Source organism: Thunnus thynnus, chromosome 2 (assembly GCF_963924715.1).
Source record: "Thunnus thynnus chromosome 2, fThuThy2.1, whole genome shotgun sequence".
Classification (NCBI taxonomy): Eukaryota; Metazoa; Chordata; class Actinopteri; order Scombriformes; family Scombridae; genus Thunnus; species Thunnus thynnus.
The window spans coordinates 34,800,872-34,821,375 of record NC_089518.1 but is presented as its reverse complement, the minus strand read 5'-3'; the positions used below and the strand labels follow the sequence as shown (position 1 = coordinate 34,821,375).

At 37.4% G+C, this 20,504-nt stretch overlaps 1 protein-coding gene across 1 annotated transcript in view; it reads left to right on the top strand.

Annotated features, from left to right (window-relative positions):
• Positions 1-19,271, top strand: part of LOC137169129 (protein unc-13 homolog B-like) — a 202,162-nt gene extending 182,891 nt beyond the window's left edge. Inside the window, exons 32-41 of the mRNA XM_067572132.1 lie at positions 7,974-8,062; positions 8,966-9,103; positions 12,253-12,376; positions 13,281-13,325; positions 13,629-13,700; positions 14,972-15,119; positions 15,232-15,288; positions 15,702-15,785; positions 16,133-16,292; positions 16,382-19,271. Coding sequence (XP_067428233.1) covers positions 7,974-8,062; positions 8,966-9,103; positions 12,253-12,376; positions 13,281-13,325; positions 13,629-13,700; positions 14,972-15,119; positions 15,232-15,288; positions 15,702-15,785; positions 16,133-16,292; positions 16,382-16,664 — 1,200 coding nt within the window. The 3' untranslated portion in view covers positions 16,665-19,271. The remainder of the gene's footprint in view (positions 1-7,973; positions 8,063-8,965; positions 9,104-12,252; positions 12,377-13,280; positions 13,326-13,628; positions 13,701-14,971; positions 15,120-15,231; positions 15,289-15,701; positions 15,786-16,132; positions 16,293-16,381) is intronic.
• The last annotated feature ends 1,233 nt before the right edge of the window (positions 19,272-20,504 follow it).

Sequence of the window (20,504 nt, the reverse complement as noted above, 5' to 3'; positions counted from 1 at the left end):
GCTTTATTAATTCGTGAGTCACTGTGTGGAGGAGCTAGAGGCTAACAGGGAGGGTGACATCAGCGTGTGAATGTATTTGTGTGTGTGTGAACAAGTGTTTATACCGGTGTTTTAGGCATCTAAGCATTGCTCACTTCCAAATGTGTGTGTGTCCTTGCAGGCTGAAAAGAAAGACAAAGAGAAGCAGGTTTGTTTGTTTGTTTGTAATCACTCTGCCCTTCACCTCCTCTCGCTACGCTCAAAGTCCTCAAATCTATTCATTTCATTTTGTGAATAGATAATCATTTTATCTCTACTTGTTCAGATTTGCTCACATTCTCCCGTAATTTTCCTTGAACCTCCAACAATTTTAGTCATTTGAATGCACTCATTTATGTTCCTCACTGTACACGTCAGTATTGCAATTCAGTTTTGGAAGAAAAGCTAGCTCAGTAGTGCAGGTTTAGGTGTGAGGAAAAAGATTACATCTGTTGGCTTTCTGTTGAAACATTTCCTTATTTGTCTTTGCCTCAAGGAGGATGCCAAGAGCAAACAGGTGGGTGGCTCAAATACCTCTAATCGTCCTCACCAACAAGTGCAGACAAATAGAGTACAAATACAGATTTGTAAAACTTGAAATAATGTCAGCTGGAGCGGCGGATCCAATGAAAGGTCCTCCAACATTCATTTAACACATGGTTGTCCTTTATTAATGATTTTTAGGGATGTTTGAGTTTTAACCAAAGCCCTAATGATTACTTTGAATATACTGACTCAAAAAAAGCAGAAAAGGAGCCTTCAAGTTATCCACTAAAGGCATGCAGGCTCAAAAAGAACATTAAAAAGTAGCAGAAAGAAAAAGTAAACAGAGCAAATGTATTAATATTTCTCTACATCTAAACTTCAGCCCACCATTTGTGTTTGTGTTAGTATGCCTGAAAATGTGAATCTGTCATCTGAGAGAACATTTAGGACTGAAAAATTCAACAAAACTGATGACAGAAAGAGGTTATGTGTTGACAGATGACAGACAGGTGTTGACATTTAATAGCCAGTGTTTCCTCCTAATGATTGAGAAGCCCGGCATGAGATAAAGAAGAGCAAAAAGGGCTCGTGCTCATGTCCAGCTGTGTGTTTGATTGGCTGCTATCTACCCTCTATCAGACAAGCAAATGGTTTGATCACACACACACTTTTCTTGAGACTTGAAGTCCTCCCTGCTGGTGCTCTGTTTTGTTTTGATGGCTGAACATCTATTCATCAGATCATTATCTTTCATTTTTCTTGCATAAAAGGAAAGAAAAATTAGATTTTCCATTATCAAGCAGATGGTGAATAGTTGGAGATCTATTGTATGGGTACATCTCTACAGTCGACTATGCAAATAATTTTTATGGCAGCAGTTGAAGTGCAAATTTTGATTTTCCATCTGCCGATGTTGCCGTCGACAGAAGCAGCGCTGCTTGTTTTGATTTAGAGCGATTTTCATTACTCCATGAACCATTTTTCTCTTCATTTTGTGTTTTTTTACATATGTAAAGTAAGTGTTTCACTTACTTTTGCATATTTACACATTGATGCAGAGAAAAGTTTGGTAAAGGTAAAAAAAAAAGAAAATACGATCAAAGAGGACAGTTGTCTAATGTTGTATTTTGCGTTTTCTCACCAGACTAAGGAGGAAGTAAACAAGGTTTGTTTGTTCAATCACAAATCTTCATTTTTTCCCTTGTAGAGCTTTCCCCCTCTGATCCACCTCTTACAACTCCTGAATTTAGACTGTTGTGGTGATACAGTAGAAATCCTCCTCATACAGTTATCCTGACGTACAACGTTAATACTGCTGGTAGCATTTATAACACTGTAGAATCAGTTTAGTCAACCAGAGATGGCACAAATATGCAAACTACAGTAAGTATCTGCCATTTTTTTGTCCTAATTGAATGTATTTGAATACATTCCCTGATTTTGTTATTTCAGCCAATAACGTGAATCTAAATGTGACAAATTTTGGATTGAATACTTATTATATTTGCATTGGATATTGTACCAAACAGATATAGATCCACCAGATTATTTTTTAGTGCAGTTAATTTTATAAAATTTAAAGATTATGTGTAGGTGACAAGTCACTAATCCTGCTTAGAGTGTTGATATACTTGCTTTTAACTATGTTTTGCATGAGCATTATGGCTATTGTGTTTATCCTTTGAGTCGTAGTTTGAGCATGTGCACAACTGTACCGTCTTCTGATTAAGCGCATGAATAGTGGGAATAACTATGTCACTATGTCAGCAACTACAGAAAGTTTTGAAGAGAAACTAAACAAGCTAAACATCACTGCTGCTGCTTCTGCTGTCATCTGAACAATATAATAACCTTACATAAACTTGCTCCTATAGAGAATATTCCAATGTTGGACAGAGAGGATTCTGCTGTCATTCAGCGGCTAGTTCATATACTTTTTATTCCACCAGGTGCACGCAAAGTATATGAACAATGATACTCACATCTCAGCCATATGTGTACGTGTTGGTAAAAGCAAGTATATAGGATATAGGATTTGGCTGGTAACTGTAACAGGAAACGTCTGTCTGTAGGTATCTGACATTGACGTTGTATGATGGTGTTGTTGTTATAAAAATGCGACTGTTGTCCATATGATTCCTGTTGGGTGTGTGCAGTAAAACATAGGATTTCTACAGGTGATGTCAGTGTTCCTCTTTGTTTTGTAGCATCCCAATAAACCAAAAAGCAATAAACAAAAAGCTTTTATTAAAATCACAGACTCACCATTACCCAATCCACTAGACAATATCACAAAAACCCACACAAATCCACCCCCACACTGTTTTTACCTGCTCTATACCATAAAGTACATCCCTGTTTCTCTGTAGTTTGTTATTGTTTTAATTATGAATATTCAGCGCTGTATTATCCTCAGTTTCTTTTTTGTTTTACGTCTGTGTCTTCTCTTGTTTTTCCTTTCTGTCTCTCCGTGAAGACTGAAGCCACAGCTGCTACAAAGAAGGTACAGTTGTGTGGTGCAGAGAGATAAGAGAGTCGGACAAACACTTATTACCTATAAAGGACACTTCTAATTTAAGCTGTGATTCTAGTTAGGGGAGTGTGTATGTGTGTCTCTTCTAAGGAGTCATTTTTCTCAGGCATTCACTTTCTCTCTCCTCCCTAAGTCTTAAAAAAATACTCCAAGTGAAGTGAGAATATGTAGAAATGATTCATACCTCCATAAGTTTTATGTGATTTACCATTTTAATGCAAAATATGGTGCAAACATACAGCGTATGAACTGTTGAACTAGCAGATGTTTCTGTGGGGAGTTTAGGTGGTAGGTGATTGAGACTAGTTAAAACAAGACAAGGTCAAAACCTAATATATGGCTGGACCATGTATGACACTAGAAGGTTTTTCATTTCAAATGACAGATACATGTAGTAGCGACACTCGGCTGACTAATGATGTTACACCATTGGTCAACCTTTGGCCCACGGATGTATAAAGACATATATATATATATATATATATATATATATATAACAAGCACATTTTGACAATAAGAATAACTACAGTGTAAAATTCAAACATTCAGAAATTCAAACATGCCCAGAGGGGCAACCAAAGAAGGGGAGACAATTTTCAAAAAATAAGTAAAATAAATAATAAGAAGGGAAAAAAGAACATTTGAATCGAGAGTATCTAATCTCTGTATCATAATGTATTTCTGAGTGAAATGAGGACAGACAGACGGGACGTAGCGTTGGGAGGAATTTGATTTGAATGTTAAAAAATGAGCATCGTAATGAATCTTTGCTCTGTGCTGCTAAAAGTTGAAGATTGATTGATGGTTTGGTTCAAGCCCTACGTAAGCACACGTCATATTTTGTTTTACAGGAAAAAAATATGATTGGATTTTGATATAAGAATACAAAGAAATTGATATTTTGGGGGTTTTTTTGGCATATATTGTTAAATATATATTGTTAAACTCGGGCTGTGATCTAAAGGGGTTAAAAGGTTTTCATTTAATCTGGACTTTAAGCACAATTTGTAATTGTATAGACTATTTAAGAATCAAGGCACATATACAGTCAGCAAACAACTCATAGACAAGAAAACAAGTGTCTCTTGTCTTATCCAGTTAATCCAAAGAGATCAGTCCTTCAGAACACTGGAGAGACACATTTTCACTGGGATACAAACTTTTAATATTTGATATTTTAATATGGGATACAAAGATTTAATAGCTTTTATGTACTGTTTATGTACATTCCTATGAAAGTTGCTCAATGGCGCATGAAGCCAAAAAAGCCACTTCCCGCTGCCCAATAATTGCAGTTTACTGTAAACACAGCAATCGTTTTTGGCCTCAGACCAAGAACAGACTCGGTTTTGGAGGGAGTGGACAGTCCAACCTTTCACTTCACTCGCCGGAAGATTTCTCAATTAAAACGGAAGATACTAAAACACTGTCACTTGAAAGTCACAGTTCTCCTTTAGTCCGATTATACAGTATATTATGGCAGTTTGCCCAGAATCTTCTATCTAATAACACAGATTCACAGTTATCGATGGCACAGTTTCTACAAAGACACTTTCAGACGCCTTTTCTTGCAACCGTCTAGCCACTCGGCTGGCCGTAACATGTGGTGCACACTCAAGGAGCAGCATACTAATGAGCTGCAGGCTGTATTTTACAGGTTTATTGGAGGTCTGTTACCAGACTTCTCAAGGCCAGTTCATGCTGCAGGCTGGATCATGACCACTGAAATAAAACACTTTGAAGCTTTGGCTTTTTTTGCGGTAACTGGCACAAGAATGGATTGTTAAATATTTTTTGATAGCTCAGAGTTGAGCATGTTTTTAGTATTCCTGTGCACCCACACAAGTGTTTTAAGTTATTCTGGCTGATCTGGCCTCTGCTCAGGGTGAAGTTTAGCAGGGCTATGTTGGGAATTACATGGAGGTCACTAAACTCAACATACCAGTAAGAATGATTAAATTTTCCTGCCCTATGAGTCTCAGGAGGTGAGTGAGGACAACAAATTTTTCTGATCAAACAACCAAATATGTTGTTTGACCATGTGGCTCCAGAATGACACATAGCAGTGTTTTCTAATCTGGAGACCCTATCAGCAGTAATCGGCAGGATGACATTTGTCTGTGCTTTCGCAAACCAGTACAAATCACTGTTAAAAATAATGGTTTATTATGTGACAACACTGTGATTAAAGTCTGGTTAAGTTGAGGCACAAAAACCAGTTGGTTAGGTTTAGGGAAAGATGATGGTTTGGGTTAAAATTATCAATTTGTTAAGGTTAGAAAAACATGGAGTCGGTTAAAGTTTCTACATCCTTACAATGAGGCAGTGGTAGTTCCATATATATACGTCATCTGTACTGCACCACTGATCCGAGTCATAATTACTACGGTCGCTAGTAACGTAACTATGAACTCTATTAAAAACTATGCTGGATGGACATCTCCCTCTCTGAGACTATCCGCAGTGAGGGAGATGTCCATCAAGTATAGTTCTTCATAGAGGTCTAATCAAGGGGAAAAAATGAAAATACCTGTGTGGTTGTAACAATAGGTGTGTTTCCATCCTCCTGTTTAAATGCACATTGGAGTGGAGGGAGTGGGAGGTACTTGGTCTGAGGCTAGAAATGATTGGAAATGTCAGAAATTTGAAAAAAGTCAAAATATCACAAGAAGTTTTTACACTAAAAAGAAAAAATGACAAAGTGATAAACATAATTAAAAAAATGACGTACAGTATATAAAGCATCTAACTTATTTGTGGACCTCAAATTAATACATGTAATTAACATAAACGCCATATTTCCATCATGTTTTCTACACGGTTTCCATAATACATCCACGGTTTTCTGCAATGGTTTTCTGGACTTTCTGATCCTCTTTCAATTACGTCATTCAATTGCACCCTCTTCTTCTGCAAAGATTTAATAGTACCAGATTGGAGAATTAGCACTGCCAGCTGTTTCTCTAGGTGCACAGAACTCCCCAGTATTTACATAACAAAAAATATGTTACATTTGGATGGAAAACTGACTGTACTGGGCCTTTAAAACCCTAGCTTAGTATATTATTACCTCTGGTATACACTGAAAATCTGATCTTTTTTTAACAAAAAGCTGCATACTTTGATTTTTGGTTTGATTTAGCAGCACTTTGTTTGTTTGGCCTCAAGATGTTGCTGTCATTTACTTACATACTGTAGCTGTATTTATTTTAGTCCAAATGTAAATCTCGGGGGGAAAAAATGTTGATTGCACAGCTTGCAGTTGCTAAGAAACTGGCATAAAGGACATAGCAAACTGGGAAAACAAGAAAAATATGCTTCGGATCCAAAAACACACAACTCTCTCTGTGTCCCTGGTACGTCATTACTCAACAGTCAAAGTTTACTTTATTTTTCAAGCTCAGTCATGCCTGGATGACCCACAGGACTGCACGCCCAGACACAAACAGTGTTCACAACACAATCAAACCATTAAAATAAAAACCCCCACGAACAAGAGGACTGGCCACCGGGCACTTTGGCCTCAGGGTCTGGCGGAAAAACGAATACCTGCCAGGTCTGGTGGTGATGTGCAGCTGAGCTTGACGTCTGAGGAGGCAAACATCACACAAGTTTTATTTGTTTAAAAAAGAGGAAACTGGTGATTGTCAATATAAATTTTACTGACATAAACTTGCTTAAAAAATGGACTAGTTTCAGCACAGTCCTTGTTATCTGTCAAAGCACAAGTCTCTGAAAATACTGAACATGGACTATAGCCACTGTCTTAATTACAGATTTAGGTTTACAGATACAGAAATGTCTACAAACAGTAAAAATAGCTATTTAAAAAAAGCCAATTTTGGATCAGTTCTTTAGTTTATTATTTGTCATGTTCACATCTGTTTACTGGGGGAAAATGCTGAGAGGAAAGAGCAACAACTTCCTGCTATTAAATGAGTTCAAGTCAGTGTAAAAAAACTAAAACTTCAGCCTCTTTGGTATATTTTTGAAGACGTGCTTGAGCGTGATGAAATGGCAGGTTCTTTATAGCTTGAAGTGCCCTTTTTCAGACACTGTTGAATGGATTTGAAGAGGCGTAAATGAGGTCGCCTCCACTTTCTCCCATTCTCAGCTGAAATCTTGTGTTTGTCACGATCTTTGCCGTTTCGCATTTTAGTCAACACTGTTTACTTTCCTGTTTACTGATCTGTATTCATTTGTCATCCAACAGCGTCATTACACACATGAAATATGTCCATACTGTAAGTCACTGTGTTTATCTGGTGATACACACTCGAGATGTATTCCTGCAGTAGAACTTATGTACATGTACTGTGCACTTTTTGCCCTTTCAACTACCATCATTCATACATATTTATTTTGCTGCAAATTATGTGTACAGTTCTGCTCAAACATCAAAAAAAATGCACCAAAGAGAAACTGACGAGATGTCGATATTGCCTGTGGTATACAGATACACAACTCAAGACAGCAACTTTAACTTTTGCTTATTAATTCATACATAAAGTACCACAACTCTAAAGTGTGCAATACTTGCATCACTTTATCCAAAATCCTAAAAAGAGACACTTATGGTCCAGCAGCATGATGAATACAGCTTAAACTGAAACTAGTGTTCTAGTTGTCTTATTCATGTTAAAGGTAAAATACTGTGATGGACCTACATGAAATCTTTAGTGGATGGAAGCTACATTTTGGTATATTTCTGGGGGGTAGTGTCACTTTTTTAGGTGTAAATTCTTGCTTATAATATTAGATTTCCATTTAAGTGAAAGAAGTACGGAGAAAAAGAGGAATAAAACACCTGAAGACCAGTAGACTCTGGAGACAAGACAGAGCCAGTGACTTTATTGGTTTTATAACTGATTGATTGTAAAAGCTTTAAATAATCTGGTTTCACTTCTCTCTTCTTGTCCCTTTATATGTGTTGCAGCTGGACACAGAGGCAGCTGACATCCTCAATGAGCTGCAGGTGAAGCTCAGCACCGTCCTGGACAACTTCAGCATGATGTTTGCTAAAAGGTAACACACACACATAAACAGTGGTGGAAAGTAAATAAGTACATTTACTGAAGTGCTGTACCTAAGTACAATTTTGAGGTACTTGTACTTTACTTGAGTATTTCCATTTGATGCTACTTGCTTATTTTACAGCTTTAGTTACTTTTCAGATGAAGATTTGACACAATGGATAAAGCTTTTAAAATACAACACATTGTTAAAGATGAAACCAGTGGTTTCCAACCTTTTTGGCTTTTGATGTCTCACATAAAGCAGTGTGTAGTCGGGGTCACATTTCACATGTCTATGAGTTGTTAACAGCTCCACCAAATAGTGATTTTTCCCTCTAAACTTCTCAAATGCTTTCATTTCAATAAATGTTCAAATGATCCAATATTTTACCAAAGATTAAAGATTAGAGAAAAAGTCCAAAAACAGATTTGTGTATCAGAACTTTGTTTCTTCTTCTTTCCTCTCCCATTAATCATCTCACGACCCCTCAGATTTATCTGGTGACCCTTTGGGGGGGCCCGACCCCTAGGTTGGGAACCACTGGACTAAACTATCTAACTGTATATAAAGTAGTTGAAACTAGCTCCACCTCCAGCAGCTACAACAGTAACATGCTGCTCTAACACTAATGCTTCAGTATTAATAATCTAATGATGTCATATATAATAATATATCAGTCAGAGGGACCAAACCACTACTTTTACTGCAATACTTTAACTACATCAAGCTCATAATACTTATGTACTTTTACTGTAGTAGTTTTTCAGTTTTTGATGCAGGACTTTAACTTGCAGTGGAGTATTTTTACATAACTGTATTGGTATCTTCCACCACTGCACATACAGTATTCCACTGTTGACTGAGGAACAAGCCTCCACCAGACTCACAGAAGTTTTTCTCGTCTCCCTTCAGTTTCCAGACTCGTATTACCGGCTGCATGCGTCAGATGGCGGAGATCCTCTATCAGATCAAAGGCCCTCCCAACCGCAACACTGCAGAGGCAGATGCTGACACCATATTGAGGCCCCTCATGGAGTTCCTGGATGGGAAGTAAGTCGAGGCATGACACACACACAGCGACTCTGATTGTACTGTACATTTCAGCCGCTGGGTGAAGAATGCAGGAGGGGTTCTCTGACGTTTAAAGCCCCCCTTTGATACATTTACTCAAGTGCAGTACTTAAGTACAATTTTGAGGTATTTGTATTTTACTTGAGTATTTTCATTTTACGCTACTTTGGGGGAAATACTGCACTTTTTACTCCACTACAATTATGTTATGATCAGTTTAGATATGCATTATTATAACTAACTTTAGCTCTACATTAAAATGCTGCTTACATTTACATGTCTATTAATAAATATGAAATAATGTACCAATAATAAATATATATGATACATATAACACTAAACTGGGCCATTTTGCATTGTGAGTACTTTTACTTTTGATACTTTTAGTACATTTTACTGCCAAAATTTCTGCACTTTTACTTTTAAATGCAGGGTTTTTACATGTAATGTCATTTTTTCACTGTAGTATTGCTACTTTTACTTAAGTCAAAATATCTCAGTACTTCTTCCACCACAGGTTTGATTTGATATGTTATAAATCGATCTATATTTTTGTCATCCTGTTTGTCCATGATGTATTTCTCCCTACTCTGTTGCTCTTCCTGAGGTTTCTTACATGTTTTTCCCCCGTTACAGTTTTTTTTTGGAAAGTTTTCCTCATTTGAATGAAGAGTTTAAGAACAGAGGATGTTGTATTAATGTACAGATCGTAAAGCCCCCCTGAGGCAAATTTGTGATTTGTGATACTGGGTTTTATATATAAAAAAATATTTAACTTGAACATTGACTTCACTCTAAAATGTGCTCTGCTCAGTGAAGAAGGAGACATCTTGTCTCAAGCAGTTAAACTTTTGAAATTAGAAAAATATGAACATTCACAGACTGTGAATTTTTTGCATGAGGAAGAAGAAGGAGTAGATGTCATTTTAAGAATTGCTTTTCTTTTTTTTTTTTACAGAAAAACCACATCAGAAACAAATTATTATTCAGAGCAGAGCATGTTTTCAACTAATGTCATGAATCTACTGAATTATGTGCTTTCACTCAAAATGATTTATGCGAGCTAGAACAACTGCTTTCTCTCACTTTGTTCATGTGAATACTAATTATATACTTATTAGGAGACACTTCATCCATGATTAGGTCAGGAGCACTGGAGGGCAACTTAACATGGCGCGCCAACACAGCTGGGTGCTGACGAGGCTCCGTAAGGACCTTGTTGAGGCACATGTTCCGACGTCTTGTACGTTTTCTTGTGGGCGTTTGCCTGAAGAGGTTGTATTAAGGATTTTAGGATTAAAACATCAAAAATAATTAAATAATCTGAGTCCTTGAAAAGTTTCTCGGAGTTCTCTGAAGGAGCCGATCAGCTGTTAGTCTGTAGCCTAAAAAACTGAAGCAGAATGTGAATGAACACTCAGTCAAACTCTCTGGAGGCTAAAAAACAAAAGAGAAACGGACATGGTAGCGTTGATGATTTGATGCATACATTTCAGTACACAGTTTTGTTCTGTGTCATCGTACGGTAGCGTTCAGTCCATCAATAGAGAAGCAAAGGAAAGATACATTTCTATCTAATCATTTTAATTCATAATAACGACCTCCGCCTTTAAACATCTCTCGTGCATTAGGTTAGTCTTTGCTTCCTAAACATAAAGAGACGGAAACTGGTTTGTCAATATTTCAGTTTCAAGAGATTCTGACACAATTTACTGTTTTACTTTAAGTACCATATTTACCATTTATAAGCAGTATATAACCGTTTAATAATGTTTATATAACATATATAATATAGTTGTAAGCAGATATAAGGACATATTTAAGTGTTAATTATTGTACAGTATTTGTCAACTATTATAACTTCTCCTATGAAGCCATATTTTCTATTATCACAACTGTGTTTTACTATATTATCCATAAATACAACAACCTCATCTCATATTGTCTACAGGAGTTACAGTGGTTGACAAATGCATTAATAAACATTTATATCTACTTACAGACATGTCTGTAAATGCTTATATATTTTTTATGCACCACATGTCTGGAACAAACTCCACATCTTAGTTCTTTTAACTCTTTCATACATGAATTATGATAACCTCAGTCAGGAAGTTTTTTATTCCTCTTTAGGCATGAAAAAAAAAATTTGAACTTCATTTTTAAACATGCATTTTTCAAGGAATTTGTCCAACTTAGTGGACAGATTATTAATTGTCATTTTCTCCCAACGTAAAATCAACACTTGGAAATTTTTACAGTTGTATTACTCCTTAGTTGTTACTTGATGTTACAAAATGTTATTTACCTGCAAGCGTCTATTACTATAGAAGGATTGGCAAGATGTTCGTGAGCTGTGGAGCGTTTCTGGCTGGCGGGTGGCCATCTTGGTTTTGAGCTTGTACAGTTTATGGTTTTAAGAAATTTGTGTTGCACTTACAAAGGCTGGCCAATAGATGGCAGCGTACAGGATGACACTGTGTTGGCTGATGTGCAACTATACTTTTAAAACCCCATGCATATATAAGAAAACGGCTTTTGAATAGCTGTCCGCTGTAGTGACCACTATGCATGAAAGGGTTAAATGAAGGTGGAAGACCTTTATTAAATCAAACGCGGGGCTCTTCATATCTCTCTCACTGCACTGTTGCTGCTCTGTAATTTTTATTCTCTTGTTTTATCTGTCTTATTCTATTTTAGCTTATTTTTTCTTCTATTTATTCTATTTAAATGTCTTTTTTATAATGTCTTGTGTTTTTGTCTTAATGCCTTTTGTGTTTTATGTAAAGCACTTTGAATTCCCTTGTTATTCAAAGGTGCTAAACGAATAAACTTGCCTTGCTTTACAACTACATTATAGTATGTTATAAACCATTTATTAACTGTTTATATGCTGCTAATAAATAAATTAAAGTGGTGTTTTAGACCAACCCTCATCTTCAGCCTGCTTTACTAGATTTAGACCGGCTTTTTGAGCCCACGACTGTATAATACAGTATATTAAAGAATGACTGGTGTGCTCTAAATGCTTGAAGACTGAACCCTATAATGGATATCACTGTACAATGCAGACTGTTGGAACAAACAGCTTTTAGCTAACATCCTGGTCGTGTGTTTGTGTGATCCAGTCTCAGTATCTTCGCCGACATCTGTGAGAAGACGGTGCTGAAGAGGATCCTGAAAGATCTGTGGAAGATCGTCCTGAGCAGCCTGGAGAAGACCATCGTCCTGCCTCAAAGCAACGACAGCCTGGTAAGTACGACCATTAAACTTATTCTTAAACCAATCCTTAACTTTCATACAGTCCTTTGAAGACGTGACAAGCAGACAAAATGTTCTCACTCTGCAAAAACTGTGAATCTCAAGGTCTAGAGATCAGACACACAGACACACACACTGGTGACTAAAAGCAGTTGTATGATGAAGTGAACAAAGAAACTCATTTTCTTCATTTCTTTTCTTTGCTGTCATTCCAAGGTCGGTTTTTACAGACTGATGACAGTAATTAGAGGACAGTAAAGGAGATGAGAAAACACACAAGCACACTCAGTTATGAAAGGACGTTGCATGTTTAAGTGCCTTAAACACAAATCTTATACTTCATGTAATATGATTTTTAATTTCCTTTGATGTATTTTTTAATGCTTTTTTTTTTGTTGAGTGGTGATAAAAACGCAAGAAGGGGACTGTTTTGAAAACTCTTATTTGTGATTCAAAGACAAACAACAAGCAGTTTTTTAATCAAAGGAAGTGACTGAATTCACAAACATTCATATTTACATCTATGTGCTGTTGATGTCGTGTCTTCCAGCAGCAAATTAATACCATTAAAGGCATTAAAACAGTTTGTAGCTACATTTATTCATCAAAAAACACATAAATTTGACAAAAAAATGAAAGTGAAGGCAAGTATATGTACTGTTATGTTGGATAATGGTAATATCCTGTGTTTCTCATTTTCAAAGTGTTAAAATCATCTTTACATGAGTTTTTCCTAGTTTGATTTCTTCTGTGGAGAAGTTAGTAATGTTGAATTACTGCATTTTGTCATTTGCAAAAGCATCAGCAAAGTTAAGACGTAGAATGAAGCATTGAAGTTTCAGTATAATCTTTTCTTATCTGCTTCTTTCTCTCCTTCTTCCTCGTCTCTCCGCAGGGTGCCCAACTCCTCACAGCGGCTAAAGGCCTGTCTAATCTCAAGGTAACAGACCCAGGACACAGAAAAAAAGTTAAATTATATCTCGAAAGAGAATTTAGGGGTTTACCCAGTGACATCGGGAGTTTTTCAGTATCTACAGTAGCAGCTGTAAGCTTAACACATTTGCACACGGTCTTTAATAGTCATTGGTGGTATGCAGGAGCCGGCGGTTTGAAGACTAGACAGGCTGGGTAAAACTCAGATTGGGAAAGTAAATTTCAGATGTTCTGCCCTCTCTCTTAAGTCGCTGCTGAGTTGATCTTTTGAGGGAACTCTGTCTGATATCAGTCTCTGTTAACTCTACAGGGAGGAGGTGAAGCCAAAACTTTGACACCCAAACAGTGTGTGATCGTTGATGCAGGACTGGAGACGATCAAGGTAGGAAATTCACATGTAAAGCAAGAAACTACATGGTAAAATCAGTCAGTTGCATCTAGACTTTTAATTCTATGGCATTATGAAATATGCAAGACAATCTTCACAGCATCTATAAAAAGTTCAGTAATGCTTTTCATGTCAGGTAGTTTACACCAGGGGTTCTCAACCTTTTGTAACTTAAGGCCAACTTCTGATTTGTTAAAGAATTTACCACCATCCCAAATAAATAAATAAAAACATAACATGACAAACAAACTGTGCTGTAAATATGCCACTGTCAGCTGTAATGACCAAAATAAATATTCTGTTTACCCTCAGTGAGACACTCGAGCTTGCTACTGGGGAAATAATGAGATCAAGTCGGGGTGGGATGGATGAGTTGCTTTCAGTTCGTTCCTTGTCTTTGATTTTGTGACAGTCACAATGAAAACCCTTGACTCATATAAATAGATGACGGTGAAAGACAACAGAAATTTGATTGCTCGTTTTGACAGAGAGGGTTACTGACTGGCAGCCGGCATCCAGAATGAAGTAAGGTCAACTTGTGTGAGCTGAAGCTTCAGGCTGCTGATAGTTCATTTTCCAACACAGTGGACAGAGACGTGTCTTCTGAAGCAGGATCCACAGAGAAAACTAGTTAGCTAACAGTGACAAAACATGTTTGTCTCTACCTAATGAAGTGTCATGGTTGGCATGGTGATATTAAAATGTTTTTTTGTATTTATATGAATTCTTGAGCACATTTAGATATAAAAAATAACCAGTTTTGTGAAAATTCTCAACCTGCTGCTTTACACCAAACCAAATCATGTTCAGTTCAGATCTTTATTGTCCCACAAGAGGAATTGTTTTTTTGCAGTAAGGCAGCATAAAACACAAAACCATGAAAACATAAATGCAATAAAAACACAACTGAAGACATTAAAAGTGCCGGGACTACACATGCAATTCAGACTAAAATAAAGGATGTATTTTAAAGGCAAAAACAACAGCAAAAAGAAGAATAAAGGGAAGAAAATAAAGTGCTGATGAAGATTTAACACACTGCTTTTATAAGAAAAAAATCAATGATGTATTTAGTTATTCAGGAAAATACACTCTGGATTTACTGAAGAAAATGTGTCCTTATATTCAAGCTTTTAAGAACAAGAAAAAGAAAAATCCTAACTCTTTTTTTGTGTGCTTATTCCACATCGAGTATAACATTTTATACTGTTAGAATAAAAGGATATTTTTTATCATGTTCACCCTGCTGCTTTCTTCTCCTTTAGCAATACTTCCACGCAGGAGGAAACGGGCTGAAGAAGGCGTTTGTGGAGAAAAGTCCTGAATTGGCTTCACTGCGTTACGCACTCTCTCTCTACTCCCAGAGCACCGACGCTCTCATCAAGACCTTCATCACCACGCAACACTCCCAAGGTGATCATAGACACACACATACACACACACACACACTGCATGTACAGATGTGTCGTTAATCAAATAGCAAGGCCACATCATTATATCTCTGTGTTCTTTCTTGTTCTCTCAGTTCATAATGGGATGGGTCTCAGAATCACCGGCAATGAAAAGATTCGTCCTGATAGAGGTAAGTCTGCTCACACTGTACCTCCAGACTTTTGCAGGATCTTCTAAATTTTTGAAAAAGTGACAAGGACTTTAATATTTTAGCACTTTCTTTCACTCTCAATGACATGCCTCATTTCAGTGTGTTTGTGGGGCTCTTTTCATGCTGTAAATTAGAAAAAAGTTATCAAAAACTAACTATAAAAGTGTAAGATATGATTATATGTCTTAACTGTTATCAAAATCAGCTTCAATAGTAACAAAAGGATCTTTTTTTTTTTTAACAAAGCTGAAATGTAAAAAGATAAGAAAGTGGGTCAGTGCAGCAGCAATAATATCAAGATAAGAATAAAAGAAAAACATGAGAGTAAAGTTAAAAAGATATTGTTAATAATATATAATATGGACGTGTGGATGTGTGTGTTTGTCCTGCAGGTTCAGGGGTAGAGAAGCCCATCGGAGAGGCCGTGCTGCAGATCGACATGATGCTCGGGAAGGAACGCAAGGTCAACGTCAGAGGTGAGACACCTGAACACAAAATGCACAAACATTTACCATTAAATCCCAAACTTAAACACCTCTTTATATTTTAATTCTTAAATCCAGGACCAAACCTTGAACAAACCCTTTAAAGGATCATTCTGCTGCTTTTGCATGTTTTAGTCTATTAAGTACAAGTTGCGTATTCTTCGTATTACTTTCCAAAGCATAGATAATCAATGATCCTCTCCACCTGATATGACCATCAATATATACAATATATATACTCACTCACAAACACACAATTATACATCCGACAGTACCATCATCTACATCACGTTGTCTCCTTCTCTCTCCTCCTGTTCTCCCACATCGTCTCCATTCAGTTATCGCTGTGAACGACATGAAGTGGCAGACATCGGGGATGTTCCGGCCTTTCGTCGAAGTCTCCATGGTCGGTCCCTTCCTGGCCGACAAGAAGCGCAAGTTCACCACCAAATCCAAGAACAACAGCTGGACGGCCAAGTTCAACGAGGCCTTCCAGTTGTGAGTTTGAAATCCGAACCTCTTCCGAACCACTTTAACAATGTTGTAAACTGCTGGTTGATTTTTAAATGTTCTCCTCTCCTCTGCAGCGTCCTGGGTAAGGAGTCCCCAGACTGCTACGAGCTCCAGGTGGCGGTGAAGGACTACTGTTTTGGTCGGGCAGACCGGGTGGTCGGCATGGCCGTGGTTCAGCTGCGTGACGTCGCCGACCGAAAGAGCTGCGTGTGCTGGTGTCCGCTCGGGCCACGCATTGAGACGGATGAGACGGGCATGACGGTGATGCGTATCCTGTCCCAGCGGCCTGCCGACGAGGTCGCCAAGGAGTTTGTCAAGCTGAAATCAGATACTCGTCCTGTGGAGGAGGGAAGATGAGCAGCGGCACGGACGCAGGATCAGAGACTGACATGGACCAGAGTTTTTAAAGTCAGGGCTACATGTTGTTCACTGCTTTGTCTGTTGTTTACGAGCAGTCATATTCAATCTCAGGTAAACACAGACCATCAAAGCTTCTGACTGACTATATTCAACATGAAAGAGAGAGACAACTCTTATTTAATTAATAAATAATGAGAATCTCTCTTGAAAAGTCGAAATAGAAGAACGCACAGTGAGAATTATCACACTGACATCAAACATCAAAACACGAGAAAGTGCAATGGTCACTATAAATCATGACTAACCTGAAGCACGTGACTTAAATGTCACCCAAGCTTCCCGCTCCAATGAAGAGACGAAAACATATTAATACATGAAACAGTCAGAAATGTCATGATTTTCCATCGTTTGAGGTTTGACCGGCGCTCTTTTTGTCTTTTTGTCATCTTGTGGCGCCCTTCCTTCTTCTTCTGCAGTCGTTCAATGACGTCAATACTTGCATAACAGTTGTGCATGGAAACGTGCATTAATTCTAATATTTCTGGTGATTATGGAAATTCACTGAAAGTTTCCACTACATTTGGATGGAAACTTAACTATCAAAGTTTTCATCACCGATGTAGTATTTAAAAAAAAAGGTTTTGATTCGTTAGAGAGAAAGTTGAACTTCCTTTTTTCTTCTACTTCTACCAAATAACTATGTTGGCAGTTTGTAGCAAATGAAACCTAAACATATCTGTTATCCCATCTCCAATCCCATGATGCTTTTCAACAAACATCATCAGTTGGAAATTTATGAGTTTAGGTCTTCTAAGAGAAAGATCTGACTGCTACGTAAAGACAGTTTAATGATCATCAGTAACCAGAACATGAGCTGAGAGCGAGTTGGAAGATTTAGTTCTTTCGACCGCTAACAAATATTTGATGACATGGAGACCACAAAGTTTCCCAAAAAATGGTGTCGGATACCAGTTATTAACCAACTTGAGTGACAGAGCAAAAAAAAAACAAACACATTTTGGTCTTTTTAAACATGATGGGTAACATGACAAAAGAATTAAGTACGACATACGTTGGCTGCTGCGTCACGTAGCTTCACATCCTCTGATGCACGCCAGTTAACATCTGTAGCACACACCAGACACAGTATACAGATACATAGTCAGGATCCAGTAGTCTGGATGTGCCGATCCAAGGAAGCCGATATTATAAAACTGCTGCTTTTCTGGAGAGTTTTGCACATCTAGACACGACGACGCACATCAAGAAGTCAGCAATGCGTGTTGCCCTTTAAGGACGAACTTCTGGTATTATATTTTCTTCAGAGTGAAAAAAAAACTTTGGATATAAAAGTCCTGATGATGAAACACTTGGATATGATTTTGAATTTAAATGTACAGTCATAATTTACATAGCCTTAAAAAAAAAAAAAAAAAAAAAAAGAAGCCTGCTAGCTAACGTAGCTAGCTCACCGTACCCAGTTGGATTTAGAGAGGCTAAAAAATATGAAGATTGTGTTTTGGATCTACAGTATTGACTTGAAAGGTAAAACAGGCATTTTTCAGAAGCAAAGATTTATGGGTACAGTAGTTGAAAGTATCTGACCACTGGACTGTGGCCTGTCAAACAAAGTGCAGCTTCTCTGCACTGAGGAGAAACACGGTGTCAGAGGTTTCAAATTTAGCTCTTCTGCCTTTTTGCCAAGTGTTCAACTGTGAACACTGTTTACTTGTAGACCTGCTCTGGATGGAATCAGCCAAAAGTTGATAACCTGTTTCTAGACAGTATGAAGACATTTACGAGGTCCAAATCTGGACCTCTGAGATTTTATTTCAGTCTACTTTTACAGTTTTTAATCGGATAAGAACAAAATACTTACGAGTGATTTGACGCCACAGCCTTGCCATGCATGCACAGTCGCACGCCAATCATACCTTTCTGAATGTCTGATTGGTCTTTAACATTCGGCGTGGACTTTGCCTGGTGAAACTTAAACATACAGGCATTTTTTTTGCTCAGTTGGCTGAAGTGTACCAGGGGTTGATCCACACTCTTGTCTGTTTACCATGTGCCAAGGAACGCAAGTGTTCAGGGAGCCATGTTCAACTAGCTCTCTTGACGTATTTTGGGTTGTTTGCAGACAGTCGTAGCCGTTGTAGACGTCCCACTTTTTACCGCACGTTTGCCAAAACTAGCTGCACTTTGGCTCCAGCCACTATTTGGTAGAATTTAGCTAAAGATTGTCTGGTAGCTCGTTAAGAGGTTCGTCTTTTTGTTTCTGCTGTATTACGCTGAACAAAGATTCGTCTACGGGAGGGTTTAAGTGCATGAAGTGGGATCTTTTACAACGGCCGCCACTGTAGTGACGACTGAACTCTTGCACTCTGTTTAAAACTAACTGTAAGTTTGTAAAAAATTAAAGCCTACGACCAGAGCATGTATTTATTGTATACAAAGTAAACTAGAATTGTGATCTTTTTCATGTATGTACTGTGAAATATGAAGACTGATCAAATGTATGTAAAGTATCTATCATTATTCTAATGTGACATACGTTGAATATAATTGTAACAATATTTTGTATATAAAATATTTATGAATTAAGGCCTTGTTCTTCGTGTGTGTGTGTGTGTGTGTGTTTTTAACTGGCTTTGCAGGGTGACGTCGCATTTACACAAAAAACCAAACAATAATCCAGACGTCACATGTTAAATGTTTATTTTAACCTCTTGTTTTTGTCAGCCAGCAAGGCAGGGGTCACATGACTGACTGAGACAGCCGAAGGTGTCCGTAGGCTAGTTTTCGTTAGCCTTGCTAGCTTGGTACTGTAACATAAGATAAATAGTGAAAAATAGAACACATTTATTACTGGAAAATGAGTAATATTCTACACAGCAAAGAGAAAAATCAACCTTTCTTTATTCTTTTATTTAATTTTGACAAATTGTGATTGGAACAATGCAAAATATTTACAAATGTAAACCCCAAATGTAGCCAACCTCCCTCCAAAATTACATGTTCATTACAAATATTCGTGCATGATGTCTAATTTATCAGATTTTAACAACCACATTTAAAGATCCTCCAGTATTACTTCACAAATTCTGTATTATAGTTCTATTAACAGAATTTTCCCTCAAATCTTTAATATGTCAATCTGTCGCCCAGCGAAATTCTACAAACAACTTTGACCAGAATGCACAACAAATGTCATTTTCAACAATGACACACATTCAGCAGTGGATTAGCTCGCTAGCAGTAGTGCTAGCTCTGCTATTCCCATCAGCAGTCTGTTGAGTCTCCCTCCCTGCAGCTCTCCTCATTTTCCGCCTTATATGCTGTGTTCATGTCATATCAGAATTTTTGTAATTACAAGATTCTGACTCGTAAATAGTGTTCACGTCAACATCCAAGTTGTAATTACAACTAGGAAACTCTAGATATATCTGACTTAACGATTCATGATACAGAACTGTCTGAAAATCAAGCAAATAGGGACTCTTCATGTCAGCCGAAGTCTGTCGTTCAAGGAGATTAAACCCACGTTTACTGGATATGGTGTTATACTGGTTAGAACACACAAGGAATTTGAATCCAGTTTCCAGTGTACTTAGATACAATGTACCGAAAGAAGAAGACAATAGAAGAAGACATAAAGCTAAACAAGTACAGCATGCTAACAGAAAGAAGCAGATATAAACTTATAACTATTATGTACAGGCACAAAGGTGGAAAAGAGAAGGATATATATAAATTATTTTTTTCAAAAACGAGTGTTTAATTGGAGGCCACCATTTATTCCAGCAACTGACAGAAGTAAATGAAAAGAAAATATCC